Source organism: Quercus lobata, chromosome 11 (genome assembly GCF_001633185.2).
Source record: "Quercus lobata isolate SW786 chromosome 11, ValleyOak3.0 Primary Assembly, whole genome shotgun sequence".
NCBI lineage: Eukaryota > Viridiplantae > Streptophyta > Magnoliopsida > Fagales > Fagaceae > Quercus > Quercus lobata.
The window spans coordinates 1,859,794-1,883,108 of NC_044914.1; the positions used below are offsets into that span (position 1 = coordinate 1,859,794).

Sequence of the window (23,315 nt, forward strand, 5' to 3'; positions counted from 1 at the left end):
AATTCAAAAAGTCCATAGCTTACAAACAAAGCAACAAAACCAAAGTACTTGTAGTATTATTTATAGAAGAAATAGATAATGGCTCCTAACTAGATGTTCAGTGCATTGTGGCACATACTCTTCTCCAGGGAGCTTATTGGCTCTTGACCTGGGCTTTTATCTTTTGTAGTTGGGTCTTCACCCCTCAAAGCAGGTTCAAGAATTTCTTTTGACACAAAATCAAAAGCATATTTGGTTAATTTACATGGAATAGAAATAGATATCTTGCTTTTGGATGAAACTTTGCTATTTACATGGAAATTAACAAATGAAGGAATTTAAACTCCCATGATTTAAAATCCTATTTATCACAAATTTCATTTTTTGGTTAATTCACACTTGATTCCAAAGAACCAGACCAAAGGTAGTGAATTATTGCTAAAATTGAGATCAAATTTCAATAAATTATCCAACACCAACCCAAAGAACCCTACCAATCCCCCAAAAATTATGTTGTTTCATCCTCGGAAGCAAAAAAATATTCCACTATTACATAGGTTGAAGAACAACTTGATGTGAAAGAACAAAACCTTGTTAGTAGGATTTCACACAGCAACTTAGCTCAGTTCTACACATTCAGTTTTTCAATCATCACTTCAGAGTCCAACAATCAATAACAAAGACACATTTCACTCATAGTTAAAGCTATAAAATAGCATGCCCAAGTGAGGAGAAAAAACGAAAGAGCATCACCCAAAACGTATAACGAAAAAGACTTAACAATATAAATTGTTATTGCCACCAAATTAAAGACCTCCCTAATTCATTCCAAAAGTGCTAAATCCACTAATGGATCAACCTAGAAGGTAACATCAATACCAACCATAGTGGAGGAGGAAATCATCAATAACAAACAAGCTAATATCAGAAATCCACATATAATTCCCATCATTTTTACAGGATTATGAAATTTGAGACAATATATACTATCAGCAACAATTTTAAAAAGAAAGCATTTAAAATGTAATGGTGTGTTCAAAGAACTTTGAAACTAAGACTGTTGGCAAAGACAAATCCATTTCAAAACCTCCTGCTCTATGAAATTAAGGACGGCATAAGCATATAAGGTCATGCCTATTGAAGTTTGAATTTTCAGAATTGGTGCTGGCTAGTAACAGACTAATAGACAAAAATCCTAATACTCGTACATTATGCTAACAATGGAGAAATGGAATAAAATTCAAAATTTTAATAAATCAAGAAGTATGAGTAGAGCTTCATTATCAGAGAGAGAGAGAGAGATTATGTGATGAACACGTAACTGCTTGTTTTCATAATTTGTCTAAAAATTGAAATAGGTTTTTCATAATTTCTTTCATCTATTTTGCATTTTCTTTGGGTTAGTTTCTATTCAAATTATGTTGGTACCCAATCCAATGAATGAGCATCCAAAGATGCAAATGAAACAATGCAACTAAAAAAAAAAGAGATGTACCTTGGCATCAAATGCTAAAGAAATGGAATGGGAACAATGAAGAAGAAAATTGTTTCAAGGTTCTTTTTCAGATGGAGGCATATTTCTTCTTCCAAGTTCGATCAAGATTTTCTCATTTTCTTCGATGGAGAATACAAATTGAAGTCAGAATCATCATCACTGACATAGTTATGGGCCATTGAAGAAGAACCCAAATGAAACCCCTCACTAACAGTTGAGCCAATTCCCAAACTTGGCAGACCCAAGCGTAATTCAAACATGTCTGTCATATTATTTGGAAGGTCTATACTAGATGGCAAAGAGATGTGGCTAGCGTCATCAGGGACAGTGACCTGAGGCTGAGGAGGCGGATAATTTGTTCCCATGGGAGAAGTGCACAGTGACAAACTCGAATCACATTCATCATCATGAGAGCCCTCCGAAGGTGAGTCGGAATCAGTATATGTTGTTTCTATTGAATTCGAATTTGAAAGCTCCAAACAAGATGGGTCTGAAATAGAACAAATGGGGAAGACAGGTATTGAAGTAGGTGGGAGAGTGTAGGTGGAGAGATGTTGAACATGAGGACAGATGCATTCAGCATGGATATTGACAAATGGATTAAATTCAATGTCCACACGATTCCACTCAAATAGATTTAAGGGCTTTGACATCGGATAAACCAACGTAAAAAACGATACATGATTACACGTCACACCCGCAGTCCAACCGATTCCAAACGGAGTCCAATCAGTCAACTTTATCCCATTAAATTTCAAGGAGACTTGAACATACTGTTGTTCCGGTCCCAAAACAACACAGTAAACAAATTTTAGATAATCACAATCACGACCAACCCAGAATGAAATAGAATTTCCAACACTTTGATGATTGAACCATTTTGGAATCTCTGATCCAGGTAGTGTAAGTTCGTAATCCTCTATATCAAATGGATTTTGTCGTGGTTGCCAAAATGCTCCAAACTGTTTGCAATAATCAAATTCAAACAAATTTAATAATGTATTTTCGAGAAGGTAAAAAGAGTGTTTCTATATAACATTGAATGAAAGAGAGAGAGACACCTGACTGAACAATCTGTTTGATGATTGTGGATGTAGCGAATGGGTGTTTAGTATATACACTCCTCTTATAGATTGTGGAAGCCTAGGAATTTCCCGAAGATACTGACAACATTTTATTCCAAGTGTCTCTAATCTAGTGAACTTAGTGATGCTTTCCGGGATGGTAATAATATTGATTTCATTTATAAATAGACGTTCCAATACAGGAAAGTAATCAGACTTCTTCAAAAAATCTAATTCAATTAGATTTCCAACATTACTTAAATCTAGATTTTGAACATTGGTTAGATCTAGAAACGCAAATGACTTTCTGATCGTACAACATTCACACCAGGGTCTCGATTTGGCAGTATATATACATAATATCTCAGGCGGTGGTAATTTATAGATGAAATCTTCAAGATCCACAACATTTTTACAGCAATAGCTATATAGACCTTCGAAGAAGACATCTTTGGCGACTAAGAGAGAAGAAAAATCAAGACTTGAGCAGAATGAAACATCCATAAAGTTGAGAGATTTCCACATGAGATGGCTTGGAAAATTTTGAAGTTTTTCACAACTAATAAGATAAAATTTTTGAAGCTTATGAAGAAATCCAATGGACTCATGACACTCAACTAAATTTTTGCAAAATGAAAGGTCTAAGTACTCTAAGTTTGGGGCGCACAAATTAGGTAATTTTGTAATAGACTCACATCTACGGAGGTTGATACTTTTCAAATTCTGGAATTGAAAATCCTGTAGAAAAAAAATAAAAAATTATGTTCAACAAACTTTAAATTAAAAAATTTTGAACATAATTTTTAAAGAAAACCATACCTGCTTAAATAACTTCTCTAAACGAATGCGACTACATGGCATCTTGAGTGTAACAAGTTTTTGAGGACAAAAATTGGATGGTAATGGAAAAGGATAATTAGGCAAATCAAGAAACCTTAATCCGTTGGGAAGATATTTAAGTTCATTACAAATGTGCACATTATGAACTATGAGAAATTTGAGATTTCCCATCCTTTTGAAAGCTTTAGCTGCCAATGTCACCTTTGTTGGTTTATGGGAGCACAACATTATCCCTTGAATTTTATCTGAACCCTGTTTGGATAGAGCATTGGGTGGAACACATTGCACAATAGAATTTATCAACATCATAACAATTTGAAATTTTAAACAAAATAGGTTAAAGATAAACTTATATTTTTCTAAACATTAAAAAGAAAAAAAATTGATTTTTTTTTTTTTTTGCTTAAAAAAGAAGTGAAGAAAAAGAAGTTATACCGTATTTTTTGTAAGAACTTCTAAAGCATCATCATAACACCATAACCTTGTACGTTTTCCAAGCACATTTGATTCTTGTTGAACAATTTCTCTACCCATTTGTTGTATCAAGTCATGCATCCATAACTTGTCAAATTCAACCCTTATGAGACACTTATCAATAAGTTTTGGAATACCAGAATCAGGATATAAATTGCAGGCAGCTAAGATATCCACAACATAATTTTTGGACAATCCTTTGAAGAAACATGCAATATCGAGGAAAATATCTTGTTCATTTTTGTCCAATCCTTCAAAACTTACTTTTAGTATTTTTTGAATTTCTTTGTTAGGAATATTCTTATACTTTTCTAATTCACTTTCCCATTGGCGAATGTTTCTTCCACGTAAATCAAAACCTATAATTTGTAGAGCTAATGGAAGGCCATTGACATAAAATATGAATTGATTTGTAAGTTGTAAATAATCTGCCTCAGGTTTGTCTTTTTTGAAGGCGCACTTACTAAAGAGTTGAAGAGCTTCATGTCGATCCAATTGCTCAACCCCGTAGATTAAAGGATCAATTTCAAGAGTGGTTAGCACATGTCTGTCTCTTGTGGTTATAATAACTCTACTTCCATTAGCAAGCCAATCGCATTTTCCGAGAAAATTTTCTACTTGGTCCAATTTATCCACATCATCAAGTATCAAAAGAATCTTTTTACTCGAAAGTCTTTCTTCGATCACATTGATTCCTTTGGATGTACTGTGCACCTTAAATTCTTTGCTCCCTAGAATCTCAGAAAGAAGTTGCTCTTGTAGTTTGATTATGCTACTTCCTGAATTTTCTCTGACATTCATTAGGAAGCTACTTCCATCAAATAGATCAGCAACTCTATTATAAACATCTTTTGCAATTGTAGTCTTTCCTATTCCTCCAAGGCAATATATTCCAACCATGCGAACATCATTTGACTTAATATCTAAAAGATTTTCTACAACTTCTGCGCGAGAATCTACTCCAATTGGGTATTTAGCAACAAATAACTTTGTGCGATTTAATTTGGTACTTGATACCACTCTAATAATTCCTCGGATACACTTATATTCAGGAGAACTGCCAATTGTAGAGGATAGGAAACATAGTTAGAATAGTTGGAAATATAAATACAAAAATTAACTAAATTCAAGATGGTTAGATGTGACTTACAAGGGACACATTTTTTAAATTAGGTAAATGTGCATGTAACTCATAGTCATAGATTTAAGACAATAATTAATTTAAGACTTAAATGTGCTGGCCTTTAATGCCTTAGTAGTAGCAAATATTATCGTGATAAAATATTTTCGTAATTTGGTATTTAGTAGTCATAACAAAACCATCAGAGGTTTAAAAGCTATAAAAAGACACAGGATTAGTGATTAGATACATACCCATCCTCATAATGCCACCCAGACAAACTAGCTGCTTCACATAAAGCTGCCCTCCTCCTCAGCACTTTCTCTATGTTATTCTTGAATTTTTTTTCATGTGTAGTTAGTGCTAATCCAAAACTACCTTCCTGCTTGCGTACCTCACATGGATCCACTCTGTAAAAAATTGGTAAAACTCTGTCCATTTTTCTTACACTCAAGAATCTCGGTAAGTTCTTCGAGGCACCAAGTGGAAAATGCATAGTTTTGAGAGAATATGATAATTGAAATCATTGATGATTTAATGGCTTTGATAAGTTCCACTGAAATTTCTTCACCTCTTTGCAGATCTTCATTATCAATGAAGGTCTTGAAACCTTTGTCACACAAGGCTTGATATAAATGGCCAGTAAAACCATGGCGAGTATCTTCACCTCTAAAACTCAAGACATCATAGTCCCACTTTTGAGTGGAAGAAGAAAAAGAGTCTCCCTCATTGGTTGGGAAAGCCGCCATCAAGATCTATGAGGAGAAGATTGGAAAGATCAGAGATGTGATGAAATGAGAAGTACAAGAGATGAGTAAACCACACCCCCAAAAAAAAAAAAAAAAAAAATGTATTTTGACAAAGAGCAATTTGAATGGAACGCTCAGGTTGAATGAACAATTAGGAAGGGGAATAGGAATGAAGACCTTGAAAAAGAGCCTTTAAATCAACAACAACATAAACAAACACACACAAAGACCCAAATGCAAATTGAGAAAAAGGGAAAAGCTAAGCAGGGCCGGCTGAAGCTATAGGCGATTAAGGCAACCGCCTAAGGCCCCAACTTCTAAGAGGGCCCCCAAATAGTAATATAATATATTATATAATATTAATTTCTCATTTTTTTTAAATGGCCCCGTTTCTCACTCTGAACCTAACATGAAGGCAAAAAAAAAAAAAAAAAAAAAAAAGAGCCCGTGAAGATTGAAGGCTAATCCCAACTCCTATAAAAAAAAAAATAAAAAAAAAAGGCCTGTGAACTGACGTGAAGGCTAATCCCAATAGCCGTTTCTCACACTGAACTGACATTAAAGCTAATCCCAATTCCCATCATCTGAAAAAAATAAAAATAAATAAAAAAAGGGCCGTTTCTCACACTGAAGTGACACTATTCCCATCCCCAAATCTTTTGCTTGCAGAAGAAAAGATTGCAAAAGGCAGAAATCTTTAGCTTATAGGCAAAACCGCAGAAAGAAGAAACAGATAAGAAAAGGCAGAAAAAAGAAAGAAGAAAAAAAAAAACTCTCACTCTTTGACTCTCTCTCCATCTTGATTCTAAAAAAAAAACACTGTTTTTAGTTAACTTACTCATCAATCGATATTAGCAATAGACTTGGTGTGTTCACAGAGCTTCATTTTAGGTTCTTTTCTGCTTTCTCTTCCTTTGCCTCTTTCGTCTACTTCAGCTACTGGGTGTCTAAGTTTTTTTTTTTAATTTTTTTGAAGAGGAGCTGCTGGGTTTTACTCTTTCTTTTTGGCTTTAGATCTTCTTCAGCTGATGGGTGTCTGAGTTTTTTTTTTTTTTTTTTTTTTTGAAGAGGAGCGGCTGGGTTTTTGCTCTTTCTTTTTGGCTTTAGATCTTCTTCAGCTGATGGGTGTCTGAGTTTTTTTTTGGAAGAGAAGCTGCTGGGTTTTTGCTCTTTCTTTTTTGCTACAGATTTCTCTAGAAGCCTATCTGTCTATGGAAGGGTCAGACCCCTTAAAGATGTAAAGTATTGTTTTGCTTTAGCTTTTTTTTTGGTCAAACGGATACATTAAAAGAAAGACTAAGGCAGAGGGATAGTGGGCTCTAGCTTTTGATAAGGCAGAGGGATAGAAAGCTTTTGGCTTTACACGTTTTGTTTTATTCTTCTTTTTGGCTTTACACGTTTTTTTTTTTTTTTTTTTAAGAAATCAGGTATTGTTTTGCTTTTGCTTTTGGCTTTACACGTTTTGTTCTATTCTTCTTTTTGGCTTTACATTTTTTTTTTTTTTTTTTTTTTTTTTTAAGAAATCAGATTTAGTGGGATGGAACCATAGTGAGCTCTAGGCTGGTCTTAGTTTTAGTGTGGATCAAGTTGGGTCTTACACATTTTGCTAGTGGGTTGGTCTTAGTAAATTCAATCTTTTGCTAAAAAAAGGTTTAATGCTACACAAAAAAAAGAGTATTGATAAGTGATAACAAAATTATAAATTTAGAATAATTTACTTTGTATTAATATTAATTTTTTTTTTTTTTTGTGCAGATTTAAATTGTAAAGTGATCATATTAAGTAAAGCTGTGATTGTGCTTTTGATAAACCAGGTTCTATTGTTTTATACATTAAATTTATATTATTCTAGTTAAATTGTTATTTTTTTTATTATAGATTGTGTTTCATTTATTCATAAATATTTTTTAATTACAAATGTCTACTAGAAAATATCCATCTGGATATGAAAAACTAAAAAAAAAAAAAGACAAAGAGAAGAATTAATTGAATCTCAAAAAGAAGCTATGGACAAATTTATTACTAGTAAAAAACAAAATTTTGTAGAAAATTTGAGTGAAGGTTTCATAAATGAACAAGAAATTCATCAAAAAGAGTTGGAAGATAATAAAAATATACAACAAAATGATAATAACGAATGTAGTCATGATAATGTTCAAACATTATTAAATTAAATTTAATTTAATTTAATTAGTAATTTTGCCTCTCAAAAAGTAAGAAAAATAAATTTTAATTGAAAAAATATATGAATTTATAATTAAATTAAATAAAAGGCCCCATTTAAAGTATTCGCCTAGGGCCCCCAAATTCATTGAGCCGGCCCTGAAGCTGAGAGAAAGTATTTGTAGAGTGGAGAAAGATCAGCGCTGGGGCTTGGGTCGGTAACAGCTCGGCGATGGGGCGTGGCTTGCGTGGGTCGATGATGGCTTATTGAGGTGAGCAGAGAGCTTCAGTGAGGATGATGGATGAACGGAGCTGGACTTCGAAGATGGGTGAGGAGGATGATGAATCGGGTCGGCGATGGTGCGTGGGGTCGACGGTGAGGATGATGGATGATGGATGAACGAAGCTGGGCTTCGAAGATGGGTGAGAAGGACGATGAATCGGGTCGACGATGGTGAAACGGCAGGGGAATAAAAGAAATAGAAAGATGGGTGAGGAGTGGGACAATAAGAGTCTGAGAGTTTTGAATTTGAGAAAGAGAGAATGACTGTGAAACGGCAGAGGAATAAAAGGAACAGAAAGAAGAAAGAAAGAGATATTATTTTAACGAGAGTGGGAATAAAAAATAATATTTGAGTTTAGCTTTTTAAAGCACCAACAATACTAAAGACCACGTCCCAAAATGCCTTCTTATTTTACTTTACCAACTTAAAAAACTATTTGATTCTAAAAAAAAAAAAAAAAAACTATTTTATTAATTATACAATACCATTTTACAATATTCCAGCATCCCAACTTTTATTTTACAATATAACATATTAAAATAATATTTTTACACAATAAAATAATATATCCCAAAATCACCGTCATTTACAATATAACACATTATTTATTATTTCTCTCTCATTTTTTATGTTCAAGAACAACCACAAATTTACTGAAACCACCATCACCACAAGCCCACCACTGCTGCACTACAAACACCAGACACCACCACCACTAGCAACCCATAAAAAAAAAAAGTGGAAAGACTATAGCACCAATCCACCTTCAACACAATCAACAACAAATGCAACAACCCACGGTCGCACCTTCGTGAGCAAAACCCAAACCCATAGCAAGTGAAACCCAGGCCCACGGTGGCAAACCCACGACCACAATCAATAATCACCACCAACCACAAACCCAAAACAACAAACCCGTCCACCACTCCACCACTCGCTACAAACCCATACCACCGAACCAACCAACCACCACCACTGAAAATCTGAAGAACACCACCCTTTCCGACCATCTACACCACCCAAAAAAAAAAAAAAAAAAAAAGCAACCCACGGTCCCCACAACCTGTGGCGGCAAACCCAGACCCAGACCCGCAACAAACCCAAACCATCGGAACCCACCCATAGCAAACCCCATCAAAACCCATTCCAAAAATCCAACACAATCAACACAATCCCACTGAACAAACCCACATAAAAGACACCACACCGTCGCCACCCACCGGCCTAAAACCCAAACCCACAACCACACCGATCCATGTCGCCGCCGTCAATCAGAGAGAGAGAGAGAAAGCAAGCCACGTCGTTGCCATTAGCCAGGCCAATCTGCAACGAGAAAGAGGATAAATAATGAGAGTGGTGGCTCGTCGTGGTGTGGTGGCTATGGGTTTTGGGTCTGAAGAGAGAAGGAAGAGAGCAGAGAAATAACGAGAGAGAGAGAGAGAGAGAGAGAGAATTAAATAATAATATTTAAGTTTACCATTCAGCTATAGTGCAATTCTACCTTAAGAATTACACTATAGCACAATTGCAAATTTTTTTGCAATAGTTGGCTTTTACTAGTTCTGATGGAGTGGGGATTTTAGGCTTAAATGCTAAAATATGCTTACATTTGGCATTTGGGCTATGAATTTTCTAATGCTCTTAAAAATTAAGTGGAAGTTGCAAAACAGTGACTTTTTGTTTTGGACAAAACTTAGGTATAATATCTTAGATGCTGTTCCTTAGTTTCCCCTCTTAAGATTCAGTCATGTGACTACTTAATTAAAAAATACTCTTTCATCCTATGAGAAAAAATCCACATGGTTGAATATTAAAAAGGGAACTTAAGAAATAATACCTAAGTACTGTACCCAAGTCTTGCCTTTTTTTTTTTTAGAGAGAGAGAATGAGTGTGAAATGGCAAAGGAATAAAAGAAATAGATAGAAGAAAGAAATAAATATTATTTTAATGAGAGGGGAAATAAAAAATAATATTTGAGTTTAACTTTTAAGCACCACCAATAGTAATGCCCTTAGAAGTTAAGTAGAAATTGCAAAACAGTGACTTTTTGTTTTTGAGAAAGAGAGAATGAGTGTGAAATGTCAGATGAATAAAAGAAATAGAAAGAAGAAAGAAAGAAATTTTAATGAGAGTGGAAATACAAAATAATATTTGAGTTTAACTTTTAAACACCACCAATACTAATGCCCTTAGAAGTTAAGTAGAAATTGCAAAACAATGACTTTTGTTTTTGAGAAAGAGAGAATGAGTGTGAAATGGCAGAGGAATAAAAGAAATAGAAAGAAGAAATAAATAAATATTATTTTAATGAGAGTGGAAATAAAAAATAATACTTGGGTTTAACTTTTAAGCACCACCAATACTAATGCCCGTAGAAGTTAAGTAGAAATTGCAAACCAGTGACTTTTTTTTTTTGAGAAAGAGAGAATGAGTGTGAAATGGTAGAGTTAATGAGAGTAGAAATAAAAAATAATATTTGAGTTTAACTTTTAAGCACCACCAATACTAATGCCCTTAGAAGTTAAGTAGAAATTGCAAAATAGTGACTTTTTGTTTTTGAGAAAGAGAGAATGAGTGTGAAATGGCAGAGGAATAAAAGAAATAGAAAGAAGAAATAAATAAATATTATTTTAATGAGAGTGAAAATAAAAAATAATAATTGGGTTTAACTTTTAAGCACCACCAATACTAATGCTCGTAGAAGTTAAGTAGAAATTGTAAAGCAGTGACTTTTTGTTTTTGATAAAGAGAGAATGAGTGTGAAATGAGAGATGAATAAAAGAAATAGAAAGAAGAAGGAAAGAAATATTATTTTAATAAGAGTGGAAAAAAAAATGTTTGAGTTTAACTTTTAAGCACCATCAATACTAATGCCTTAGAAGTTAAGTAGAAATTGCAAAACAGTGACTTTTTGTTTTAGACTAAGAGTCTATTTGGGATCCATTTATTTTGTTAAAACTAAAAATTTTTTGTTAAAAGTATTGTGCATAAAGGTAAAAGTTAACTGAAATAGTACAGTGAAACCCATAAATAGTACCAAAAAGTGTAATAGAATCCATAAATAGTAGCAAAATTAAGTTAAATAGTAAAATAAGCTAGCAAAATTAAGCCATGTCAAACACACATTTTAAGTCTTTATTCCATAGAAAAAGAAAAAAAGCAGTTTGAATATGCTTCCAAAAAAAAGGCAAAAGCACTAGAAAGTAAGAAATCCCTCTTCCTCGAAGTTTTTGTGGTGCAATCTTCCCAACCAAGGGTCCCACGCAGTTTCAGCTTTCCTTCCAACAAGTTAAAGTTTGTTCCATCACATTTCACTCTCACGCGTACGAAGATTCTGATTGGAAACTTGGAAGGTGAGATAAATTAGTTGGGTTAAGATTTAAAATTTTTGACATAATTATTAATTGATTTTTCATTTCCAATAATATTAACAAAAATAATATTACCGTCATAAACTATTTTACAATATTTTTATAAAAATATTGACGTGACCAACTTCTTATTAGTTTTTGTCTAGACCCATCATTAATATCGTTTTTTCATTTACCAATAATCAATTATCACATCAACAGTTTGTAAGTTTTTTTGTAAAATAGTTTGTATCTCTAATATTATTTATGTTAACAAATATATAAAAGATAGGATCATAAGAGTATCAATTGTCAATGATTCTAGTTTTTTTTTTTTTTTTTTTTTAATTTTTTTTAGAGTATCAATTATTTTTTAACAAAATTTCTCTCAAAACTAATTTGGTTTCAAATTTTATGTCTTTATATTAAGTGTGAATTTTAATAATCTAGCATTTGGATTACATGTGTTTATTATATCTTCTGTGTTTGCAAAATTTCAATAAAATGAAAAATGAATTGTTATGTCATTAAAAAAAAAGTTAAAATTTCAAATTTTGGTGATCTAAAATTGTGTATAAAAAAATAAGTTTATTGATCGAATAATAAATAATATCTGATTTGAATGAAATTTAATATGCATATTAAGAACATAAAAAATATGAAATTCAACAATTAAATTTTCAAAATTCACCAAAAAAAAAAATTATTATATATATGAGAAATTTAAATAATTTTTCTCCAAACTAGTTTATAGAAAAATTTTGTTCATTATTATTATTATACTAAAATTTAACCAAACAAAAGGTACCCAACAAATGATGCTAGGTAATTGGTGAATTTCCTATTTTTATAATCAATTCAAATTCATTCGTGGGTTATAATTTACTTGAATGATAAATATTTTTTTTCCCCTCAAACAAAGGATATATGTTCAAATTTTGCCTAAAATCAAATTTTAAATTTCTTTCGGGAACCTTTTAACCACAATCATTGATCCAAAATCAAATTTTAGATTTTTTACAGGAGTCATTTAACCACACTATGACATCCTTACTAAGGACCAATTAACACTCCAAATTGAGCTCTACCTTGAAACCTGAAATAACTATATTTAAAAATTATTTCTCTAGTTTATAATATTGTTTTGGCAATAATTAAAATGAAAAATAGAACAAGGACTAAAGCATAAGTTTAATAATTTCTCTCTTCTCCTTTCATTCGATTAGTCTATTCTATTATGTTCAAGTTAAAATCATCTTTTTACTTTATCAAAAACTAAAAAATTAAAAGCATTTTTAATTTATGTCATTTTATTTTCAGATATATAAAATGGATTTTACTAATGTGTGCCCTTAGGGCACATATTAATTTCCATTTTTGGGAAAAATTTTCTCGAGAATTGAAAAGTAATGATAGCTTTTTAAATTCCCGAGAAAATGTTTCTAAAAACAGAAAGCTTAATGCGTGCTCTAAGGACACACATTAACCGGACCCATATAAAATATAGGTGTGCAAGCTCAATTCCTCCAAAGGGGAAACCAAAGCCAAATTCTAGGGGGTCCTCAAAGTTAGGATCATAAATGATGCCTAATTGCGCTTTGATTTCAATTTAAAATTTCATAAAGACAGAATCGGTAATCATGACAAAAGAGCTCAAGTGTGGATCTCTGGAGATTCCAAAGGGAATTCCATGGATTTGGACAGTTGTCACCATGTCACATCAACCTCACATAAAAAAAAAAAAAAAATCATATCTAATTAAAAGAAAAAGTGATAAACCCTTTCAAATGATGTGCCACAACCTCAATTGTCTGTCACAAATCCAACAGGCATGATCAAATGGAGCTACCCCCTCAATCATCCCATTAAACCACCTACCCAATTCAGACAATAAGGGATGTTTGGCAAACAACGGAACTAGTTCAGTTCTAATACAAGCAGAACCAAAAACAAAACTGAACTGGTATATTTTATTTTGAGTCTGTTTGGAATCATATCAAAACCAGTTTTACTTAATAGACATGCAAAATTTTCTAATTTAAAACTAGATTATGGTGAGAATATTCATATGAAAACATCAGAATTTTCAGAACTTGATGTTGGAGAGAATGTATATTTGAAAGAACCAAAGTTAAAACTAGTTTTCTAAAGGAACATATTGCGTCCCATTTTGAACCAGTTCTTTGAACTAAAAAAATAAAAACCAGTTAAGTTGTTCTTGTTTGGCCTAGTTTTGTGATATGCTAAACATCCCTTAACAGTATAGGGTTGTCAATACAATCCAACACACACACACACACACTCTATGGAAGTCCTCCAGTCATAAATACTTTTGTCATAACAAATTTATATTACGGACATCATGAAGAGGATAATTTATTGCAAGAAAGTTGAAGATTTTTCTGGCCATTCCATAAGAATTAAAGGGGACACTATAACCCAGTTTTTACACATAAGGTCCATCTAAAAGTGGAGTCAGAGAAGAAAAATGGATCCATCATCAGACCTGAAAATATGGTATCAGATTGATTGATTCAATACTTTCATAACTTCACCATCAAAAGCATTGGTGGCAGTCAATCTAAGTATTGCGCAGATGTATCATGACAATTTTGGCATAAACATATTATTGATGACATAAAATAGATAATAATTTTCATGTAATGTCCAGACTCACCCTTGGAAAATTCCAAATTGCATTTCACAGTAAGCACTGACCTGTTTGCAGAAAGAGGCACCCCTCTCAAACACTCCAGAAGCCTAGCCCTTGCAAGCAGCACAGCTCCATGAAGCCTGTCCTCATTTTCAAACAACCTTGGCCTACTTGTGCTGCTTAAATTTTCTGCGTTGGCACTGTTGCTGGAAATAAATTGACTTGTACTTTGCTCAGGTCGAACTGCCGCACCCTCCTTATCAAGCCAACACAATACAGAAAATGAGGGGAAAAAAAGTATGAAACTCTAGTCACTGGTACAGATTGATTTTGAATCTCATGCTTTCACCACACAGAAACATAAACAAAACCACCATTATGACTAAGTATCCTAGGTTCATTTTTTAAGGAAAGTATTTTCTCCCCAAAAATTCACCCCAATAATATAGATACCAATTAAACATTGGGTTAAAAAAAAAAACTTATACAAACACTCAAATGATGAACATGTCACAAATGAATCTCATATAACCAGTTGCTATTTCTCGTACTTTTCACTCAAAATATATACTATGCAGAGATGGGAAAATAAAAAACTACAAAGAGAAGCAGCTCATGCCACCTATCTAATTTTATGCCCTTCTCACCTAAAATTCAAAAAGTCCTTAGCTTACAAAAAGTAACAAAACCAAAGTACTTGTAGTATTTTTTATAGAAGACATAGATAATGGCCCCTAACTAGATTTTCAATGCATTGTAACAGATACTCTTCTCCAGGGTGCTTAATGGCTCTTGACCTGGGCTTTTATCTTTTGTAGTTGGGTCTTCACCCCTCAAATCAGGTTCAAGAATTTCTTTTGACACAAAATCAAAAGCATATTTAGTTAATTTACATGGAATAGAAATAGATATTTTGCTTTTGGATAAAACTTTGCTATTTACATGGAAATTAAGGAATTTAAACTCCCATGATTTAAAATCCTATTTATCACAAATTTCGTTGTTTGGTTAATTCACACTTGATTCCAAAGAACCAGACCAAAAGTAGTGAACTATTGCTAAAATTGAGATCAAATTTCAATAAATTATCTGACACCAACCCAAAGAACCCTACCAATCCCCCAAAATTTATGTTGTTTCATCCTTGGAAATTTTGAAATCCCTATTAGGAGAAGCCCCAATCCCAAAGATGCCACTGTTTCCATTTTTAATGTTGCTCTCAAGTTCAACATTAAATTCCCTCCTGAATTTGCCACAAAAACTGTGAATGAGAGAGAGAGAGAGACACATACACAAAGGAATCATATACAAATAGAGAAACTATGATGCCTATTATTCACTTTACTTTCAAAATAGAAATAGGATCTTAGATATTTTGGGAGTAAATTAACTGCCCTAGATGGAGTTTTTGAATTCCCAACTAAACCATCCAACAATTCTTCTAGCTTGAGAATCTCAAGGATAAATGATATCAATCACTAAGTTGCTGCTACAAACTGTAGGCACATCAATTTCAGCTTTTCCACCTTCTGCATTTGAAAAATCTAACTATTAAGAATAAACCCCAAAGATAACCAATGAAAATTGGAAATCAAGTTCTTAATATCATCATAACAATTAATTGTCTTCCTCTTTTTCAACAACAATCTTTACTAGTGGTGCTTAGTGATTATTGGATTACTTTCATTTTCAAATGAAAATTACAGATTTTGATAAACTGACATCTCAAGTCAAAGATATTAGTAGTTTATAATAATATCATGAACAAATTAAGGTCTTTAAATGGCACGAATACAAAGAAAATGTACAGTATGATTTCTTTTACACTACAACTCCTTAACTTTGATATGTGCTCTTTGAAAATTTTCAGGGGCCAAACATGAGGATAAGTAGTTATAAATGCATAATATTCATCTATCATCTTACCTGTTAATCCAAAATGAATCAAGAGTTTCACTCGAGCTTTGCTGAGAAAAAATAGTACTAACCGTCAACAATTTAGGAAAAAGAAGCAAGTATTCCCCAAGACAATCATCTTGGAAAAAATCATGGTGCTGGATAATCTGTTTTATAAAAATGATATACATCAAGAATTAGTCACTCCCATGCGCAACTTTATTTGTCTAAAAGAACAGTGTATATACAACTTTTTCTTAGAATTCCTACATTAAAATCCTACATAATTCCTTTTTGCTAGAGGAAAAAGAAACCTATTTAGCATATGTCTTCTACACATTTTCCAGTCTTAAATTTGTTATGCACTATATGCTAATTGTGTTCAAGATCTTGAGAGTATGTATTAACATATTTAGGAAAATGTTGGTGCACTTGGTATTTTAAATTTTATGACAAATTTTGGACATAAAAATAACGTAAAAACTAAATGAATTCATATTAACATTAGAATTATGATCTTCACCAGCATGATAAGATAACTTTTAGCAGGTCAGATATGATTAAGAGCTCATTAATTTCAAAATCATTAGCACCTTTTATATACTCAAGGTAATGATTTGTCAAGCCAAAGCTTATTAATTTTGAATATTCTCATACGGTTATCTTCAAGTAAGAATCCAATCAAAGACAGAATTGTAGAAGACTGCAAGGTTCTTTTTTATTATTATTTTTCTTTAAAAAAAACTAGTAGTCTATATTGTGAGCACATAACGATAACCAAACCTGAACACCGTGGCGACATTTTTTCATGTCATCCAGAATTTCTTCAGTTCTCCAACTTGTTCTAGCAATAATTGTACGGAAGCTAGGAGTCCTATCCTCGAGGATGTACATTTGCCTTCAATGCTTGGAATCATAATCCTGAGTAGGCTCTCCTATAGAAAATTAATGTATTGTAAGCATCTAAAAATAGATTTGAATAACTCATAATTATTTTAAATGTAGGCAACATATATACCTTCTGAAAAGATTAGATCTTTGCAATGAAAAATTTACTGTAAGGATCATTAATCACTCCATAGACCCACCAAAATTTTGTTAAAGCAAGAAAAAGAATTAGATAGAATCAATAAAATTATTATGTGTAAAATAATACAAGAACTCTTAAAAAATATATTTTATCTAAAATTCCCTAGTCATTGACCATGTGAAAACTTAATCCACACTATTTTTTTTACCTAATATATCCAAACCTTATTTTTCAACTTTGAATATCTGCAACATGAACAAGAAGAAGGGCCTAGGTTATGACACTGCAAACACACTAACATGGGCAGATCATGGGAAAATATGACACAACACAAACATTATTCTGTTTCTGTTTGTGTGTTCTATCACATATTGATAATAAAATGAACTAGGTATTTATACCACTGCACACCCATAGTATTATGGTCAATCCATAAGTACAAGTTCTTGTGCAATGGCATGTGAGGAGGGGCTACACACACATACACTTAGATTATGCTAGAGTAGGATTTCTATCTCAGATATAAAAGGAAAAAATGAACCAGGTATGTATGTGTGTGTTTGTGATCAATTAAGCTAATAATTAAGTCAACTGTCAAAGGCACAATTGGGGAAGACCTCAATGATGCTATAATCCAAAGTTAAAATTTCAAACATGACTTCACTTATACCTTTCCTAAACGTCAAGATACGCGTTGCATGCACATTGTGTCATCTTTTGAAGCAATTACCTCGCTACATTATCACCAGTTATGACCTTAGCCTGGATGTAGGAAAAGCAATGTCAAGAACCAAGAAAACATAGACACCCTTCATGCGGAATTAATGGTCAATATTTCCAATTTTAACCAATATATGTACCTAATATAAGACAAAGAATATTTACATTCTTGTATTTGAAAATAGGATTTATATGTATAAGTAGGCTAAGATTGGAATTTACATATGACAAATAACTATAATAACAAATTCAAAGGTTTAACTGCAGATAGCAGATAACTATAATAACAAATTCAAAGGTTTAACTGCAGAGGCAAAAGTCAAAAGTTCAAAAGTTTTAACTGTATTAAACTAGTTCAAAAGTTTAACCGCAGATAGCAAAAGTCATTTGAACAAAAATTTTATTGTTTAAACAAAAGAGTAATTTAGATGTAAGGTTTTACTGATATTGTAAGAGGTCAAGAAAGTGAAAATTTCAAAATTATTAGCTGAAGCTCTGTATCATAGTGGACAGTGCTTGCATAGATTCATCATGGGCTGCAACACATGGTGAAACCCCCTTGAGTAAAAATTCTAAAAATGGTTGTGCAAATTCAAGGAAAAATCAAACTTGATAGAGAAACCACATCCTTGCATGGAAAGACTTCCCACTAGAAACTGGTGCCTATGCTGTGCAGCTGTGCAACCATGGCCTAGTAATTCTGACTAAGAAATTTTGAAGTGGCATTTAAAGGAAATTTGTTTGTAAATAGCATAAATAATTTTTAAAAAGGAACTTAACTGACAAATCATAGTCCAAATAACATGGAATTGCTTGGACTGGTTAAGTAAATGAATGGGAATGTTCAATAGGGAGGGAACATTAACATGTAAAATTAACCTCGTATGTACTTGATTTTACCATACTTGTTGGTTACAATGAGTGCAAAATTAACAAAAGGGGATACAACATAAGTGATCTCTGCTCCTTGACACTTTAATGTTGTATATTTTTTGTACTGGGTATAAATTCAAAACCATTAGCTCATGAACATTGTTTACTCTTTCTCTACAGCAAGGTATTCCTATAAGAGGGTGACTTCAAGGTGATATTAATTTGTAATTTCAAAATATTCCTTTCAATATTTAACTCAAAGTGAAATTAGTAAGAAGGTGCCACAGAACAATAGAAAATTACTATGTTCAAACTAATGGAGAGGAGATTGGCGGGTTGGAAACGCTTATATTTATCCAAGGGAGGTAGAGTCACCCTAATCAAAAGCACCCTATCTAATTTACCCACTTATTTTCTATTTTTATTTCCTATACCTGCTAGTGTGGCAAACCGAATTGAGAGGCTCCAGCAGAATTTCTTATGGGGCATTTTTGGAGATGATCCTAAAATTCATTTGGTTAAATGGGCTATTGTTTGTGCTCCTATTTCTTTGGGTGGCTTAGGGATAAGGAAGATAAGACTTTTCTATGAAGCTTTACTTGGGAAGTGGCTTTGGAGATTTAGGATTGAGGAAGATGCCCTTTGGAGACAAGTGATAGAGATGAAATATGGATGCATGTGGGGGGGGGGGGGGGGTGCTGGTGTACCAGATTTGAGAATGGCCTTTATGGTGTTGGTTTATGGAAAAATATCAATCAGGGATGGCCTTCTTTCTCTCGCCATATTCTGTATGATATAGGTGATGGGTCTAGAGTGAAGTTTTGGCAAGACCGGTGGTGTGGAGAGACATCTCTTGCTATTAGATATCTAGAATAAGGATGCCAGTGTGGCTGAGCTTATGATGTCCACCAATGGTGTTCTCTTTTGGGATGTGAGATTCTTTAGGGATGTGCATGCTCGGGATCTAGAGGCTATGTCAGACTTCATGGAAACCATATATGGTTCTCCTATAAGGGGGCTAGGTGAGGATAAAATGTGTTGGATTCCTAGCAAAGATAAGGGTTTCTTGGTTAGTGATTATTATAGAATTTTAGTTGGCATCACTTTCTATGGTTTTCCTTGGAAAAGTATTTGGCAGCAGAATATTCCCTCTAGAGTAGCTTTCTTTGTTTGGACTGCTGCCTTAGGGAAATGCTTGATGATTGATAATTTACGAAAAAGGAAGGTGTGGATTTTGGATTGGTGCTACGTGTAAGAGAAATGGTGAATCGGTTGACCATCAATTCCTTCATTGTCCTTTTGCTATGGATCTATGGTCTATGGTTTTGGGTCTTTTTGGAGTAACTTGGGTTATGCCGCACACTATTTTGGGGATGTTACGGTTTTGGAAGGCAGCTTTGGTCGTTATCGAAATGGTTATATTTGGTCCATCATTCCTCATTGCTTATTGTGGTGTCTTTGGAGGGAGAGAAATAGTAGATGTTTTGAATCTATTCCGGACCTAAAGCTACTCTTTTTTAGAACTTTAAGGGATTGGTTGTTTGCTTTGCAAAATCAATCATTCCCTTCTTTTATTGATTTCCTAGACTCTTGCAATTTTTGTATTTGATTTCTTATCCCTTGTTCACTCCCTATGCACTAGGGTGTTCCTTTTTTTATCAATATATCTTATTACCTATCAAAAAAAAAAAAAAAGAAGCAATTGGAGGTAATCCTATTAATATATTTACAAAAGATATGCCAGTGGGTAAGAAATGAAATGTGTATAGAGCTATAATCTTCAAAGGGATAGAAGACTTGCTCATAGTTAAAGAAACTATAAAACCTTTTCTTGGGCATTGAGATCATTCTAATGTCTACAAAATAAGGGTGTCAAATACCAATGACAAGACTTACATCTATACCCAGTTGCATCAAGTGTGGAGTCCATTAGTACAAAATACCAAAACAAAGAATCCTACAGAAAAGAGTGATCATTTTTGGGCACAGAAATAACAAAACTTATAAGTATGAAGTAGTTTCACCAGCAGCTACAACTATTATTCGTACAATGACGAAGTTGTGGCCCTGTCTTTTTTTTTTGATAAGTAATCAGAGAAATGATATAAATGAGGAAGAATACAAGAACAAGAAGTTCAAGATGATGAACAACAAGAAACAGAAAAAACAAACAACAAAAACCAAAGCTAAGGATATCAGAAAGACAAACTAAGGGAAAACATAAACTCTGACAGAGACGAAGAATCAGTAAAGCCCCAACAACGAGCCCACTCAAAAAGACTACGCTTGCATAAAATCTTTAACTCATCCAACGTCTTCTCCATGTTCTCAAAGGAGCGACGGTTACGTTCCAACCAAACAATCCACATTAAGCACCCTGGAATCAAATTCCAAATATTCGAGTTGTGCTTCCCAAGCCATTGATACCAACAAGATAACAAACCCACCGTCGTTCTTGGCATAACCCAATGCACACCAAAAGCTTGAAGCATGAAGGACCATAAAGAATGTGTAACAGGACAATGAAGCAAAAGATGGTCTACCGACTCCCCATCACCACAACACATACAACACCGATTTACCAAAATGCGATCCCTAAGCATGAGATTATCCAAAGTGAGAATCCGATTGTGCGCAGCTGTCCACAAGAAGAAGGCCACTCGCTTAGGAATCTTTGGTTTCCACACACCCTTCCAAGGAAAAAAGAAGTTATGATTACCCTGAATAGCTTGGTAATACGATCTGGTATCAAACTTACCATCCCTTTTGAGCTGCCATCGAAGCGTATCCCTCCTATCCCCCCGAGGAGTACGAGGATGGATACGGTGAAGAAGAGAATAAGATGCAGCTAGCTCCCAATCTTCAAAAGCTCTAAAAAACCTTAAGTCCCACACTCTGGAAGTACCTCCTTCCGGAGTCCACAAAACCTCAGAGATGCATGCATCCTTGGCTACTGAACAGACATATAGCTCAGGATAGAGGTTTTTTAGGGTATAGTCTCCAATCCACCTATCATGCCAGAAGCGGATACGAGTGCCTTCACCCACTATAAAAGACAAATGCTTAGAAAAACTCTCCCACCCTTCATGGATGCTTCTCCAAAGACCACAACCATGAGTCCTCCTGCACACTTTTGTGGCCCTGTCATCCCAATTAATTCAATTATGTGCAATTAATATGAAAAGAAACAAACAAATAAAAGCCTTTTATTTTATATTATATTGGAAAAACTCTATGACCAATAAGTATGAATTATTTTCTTCTACAAATCCCAACCAAAGGCATTTAGGAATTAAAGTAGATTAAATTTTGGCCAGCAAGACGTAAATGAGCAAATAACCTCATGCAGTATCATTCCAGCACATTAAAAATAAATACTCCATAGACTTGAAAGGTTCAAACCAAAACATCCCAATGTGACTTTAACAGAAAATTTGGATTGATAGACATTTCCCTATTCTCTACTTCAAACACAAGTACACAATTGTGCAATTTATATTATCATGACATCCATCCAGAACCAAATACAACTGCTTAGTAGTTAGATGTAGGATTGCATTGAAAGAAGGATGTTCTATGCACTTAAGGTCATTTCACAACTTGTGTAGACACTGGGAAGTACAATGAACATTATACATGTCTTGGTTTTGTTATTTGTTTCTCTGATCAGTATTCACACATGTTGAGGGACTCCATTTCATTCTTCATTGTCATTCTTCCATTTTCCGAGTAATTTTTTTTTTTTTTTTTTTTTAATTTGGATCCATTTATGGTGTATTTTGCATGAGGTTAATTTCAATGTTGGAAGTTATAGATAAAAAAAAAAAAAAAAAAAAAATCTAAATAGGGGGTAAAACATGGCCGTTTAAACCTATAAATATTCAACAACACAAAAAAGAAGGAAAGAAAAAGAAGGCACCAACAATTGACATTTCAACTGCACATTAAATTAAACAAACATGCATCAATAACAAAGCAAAAATGAATAATCACATGACTTACGACATAAGAAACTACCAAAAAGAGTGCCCTGATTCCAGATCCAAAGGCATAAGTAACTAGGCCATTCTTCAATTGGAACGTTGACTCAACAAATTGGTTAATCGGAAAGATCTCACCCAAAAGCAAAAATCCTTTTTTCCAGTTCTTGCAATAATTTATGGGTCAAACCTAATAGATCTGATAATTCCATGATATGCATGATCAAATTCTTTACTTCTTAATATTGTCAGAAAATATTGAAATCATAGGGTCAATTTTAGGTTTCAATACATTATCAATTGATTCATTTCTTTTCTCAAGCATGTTATCAATTTTTATGAAATGCTATGAACTTTAATAAAGAAAATGATTAAATCCACTTCCAAAGACACAAAGCAAATCCTATTGAATTTTACAACTTAATGAGTTGCATTAATTTATGGGAAAAAATATTGGTATGCCTTTGCAAGCTAGAAAATATTCCACTATTACATAGGTCCAAGAACAACTTGATGTGAAAGAACAAAACCTTGTTAGTAGGATTTCACACAGCAACTTAGCTCAATTCTACACATTCAATTTTTCAATCATCACTTCAGAGTCCAACAATCAATAACAAAGACACATTTCACTCATAGTTAAA

The 23,315-nt window shown here is 33.3% G+C and overlaps 1 protein-coding gene and 1 pseudogene across 1 annotated transcript in view; both read right to left on the reverse strand.

The window, feature by feature from the left end:
• The window catches only part of LOC115967257, a 53,882-nt pseudogene that overhangs the window by 2,725 nt on the left and 27,842 nt on the right, over positions 1 to 23,315 (reverse strand).
• The window catches only part of LOC115968459, a 34,698-nt gene continuing 22,687 nt past the window's right edge, over positions 11,305 to 23,315 (reverse strand). Inside the window, exons 2-6 of the mRNA XM_031087863.1 lie at positions 17,087 to 17,104; positions 16,852 to 17,003; positions 16,161 to 16,235; positions 14,238 to 14,428; positions 11,305 to 11,503 (exon numbers count right to left, since the gene is read on the reverse strand). Coding sequence (XP_030943723.1) covers positions 11,305 to 11,503; positions 14,238 to 14,428; positions 16,161 to 16,235; positions 16,852 to 16,962 — 576 coding nt within the window. The 5' untranslated portion in view covers positions 16,963 to 17,003; positions 17,087 to 17,104. The remainder of the gene's footprint in view (positions 11,504 to 14,237; positions 14,429 to 16,160; positions 16,236 to 16,851; positions 17,004 to 17,086; positions 17,105 to 23,315) is intronic.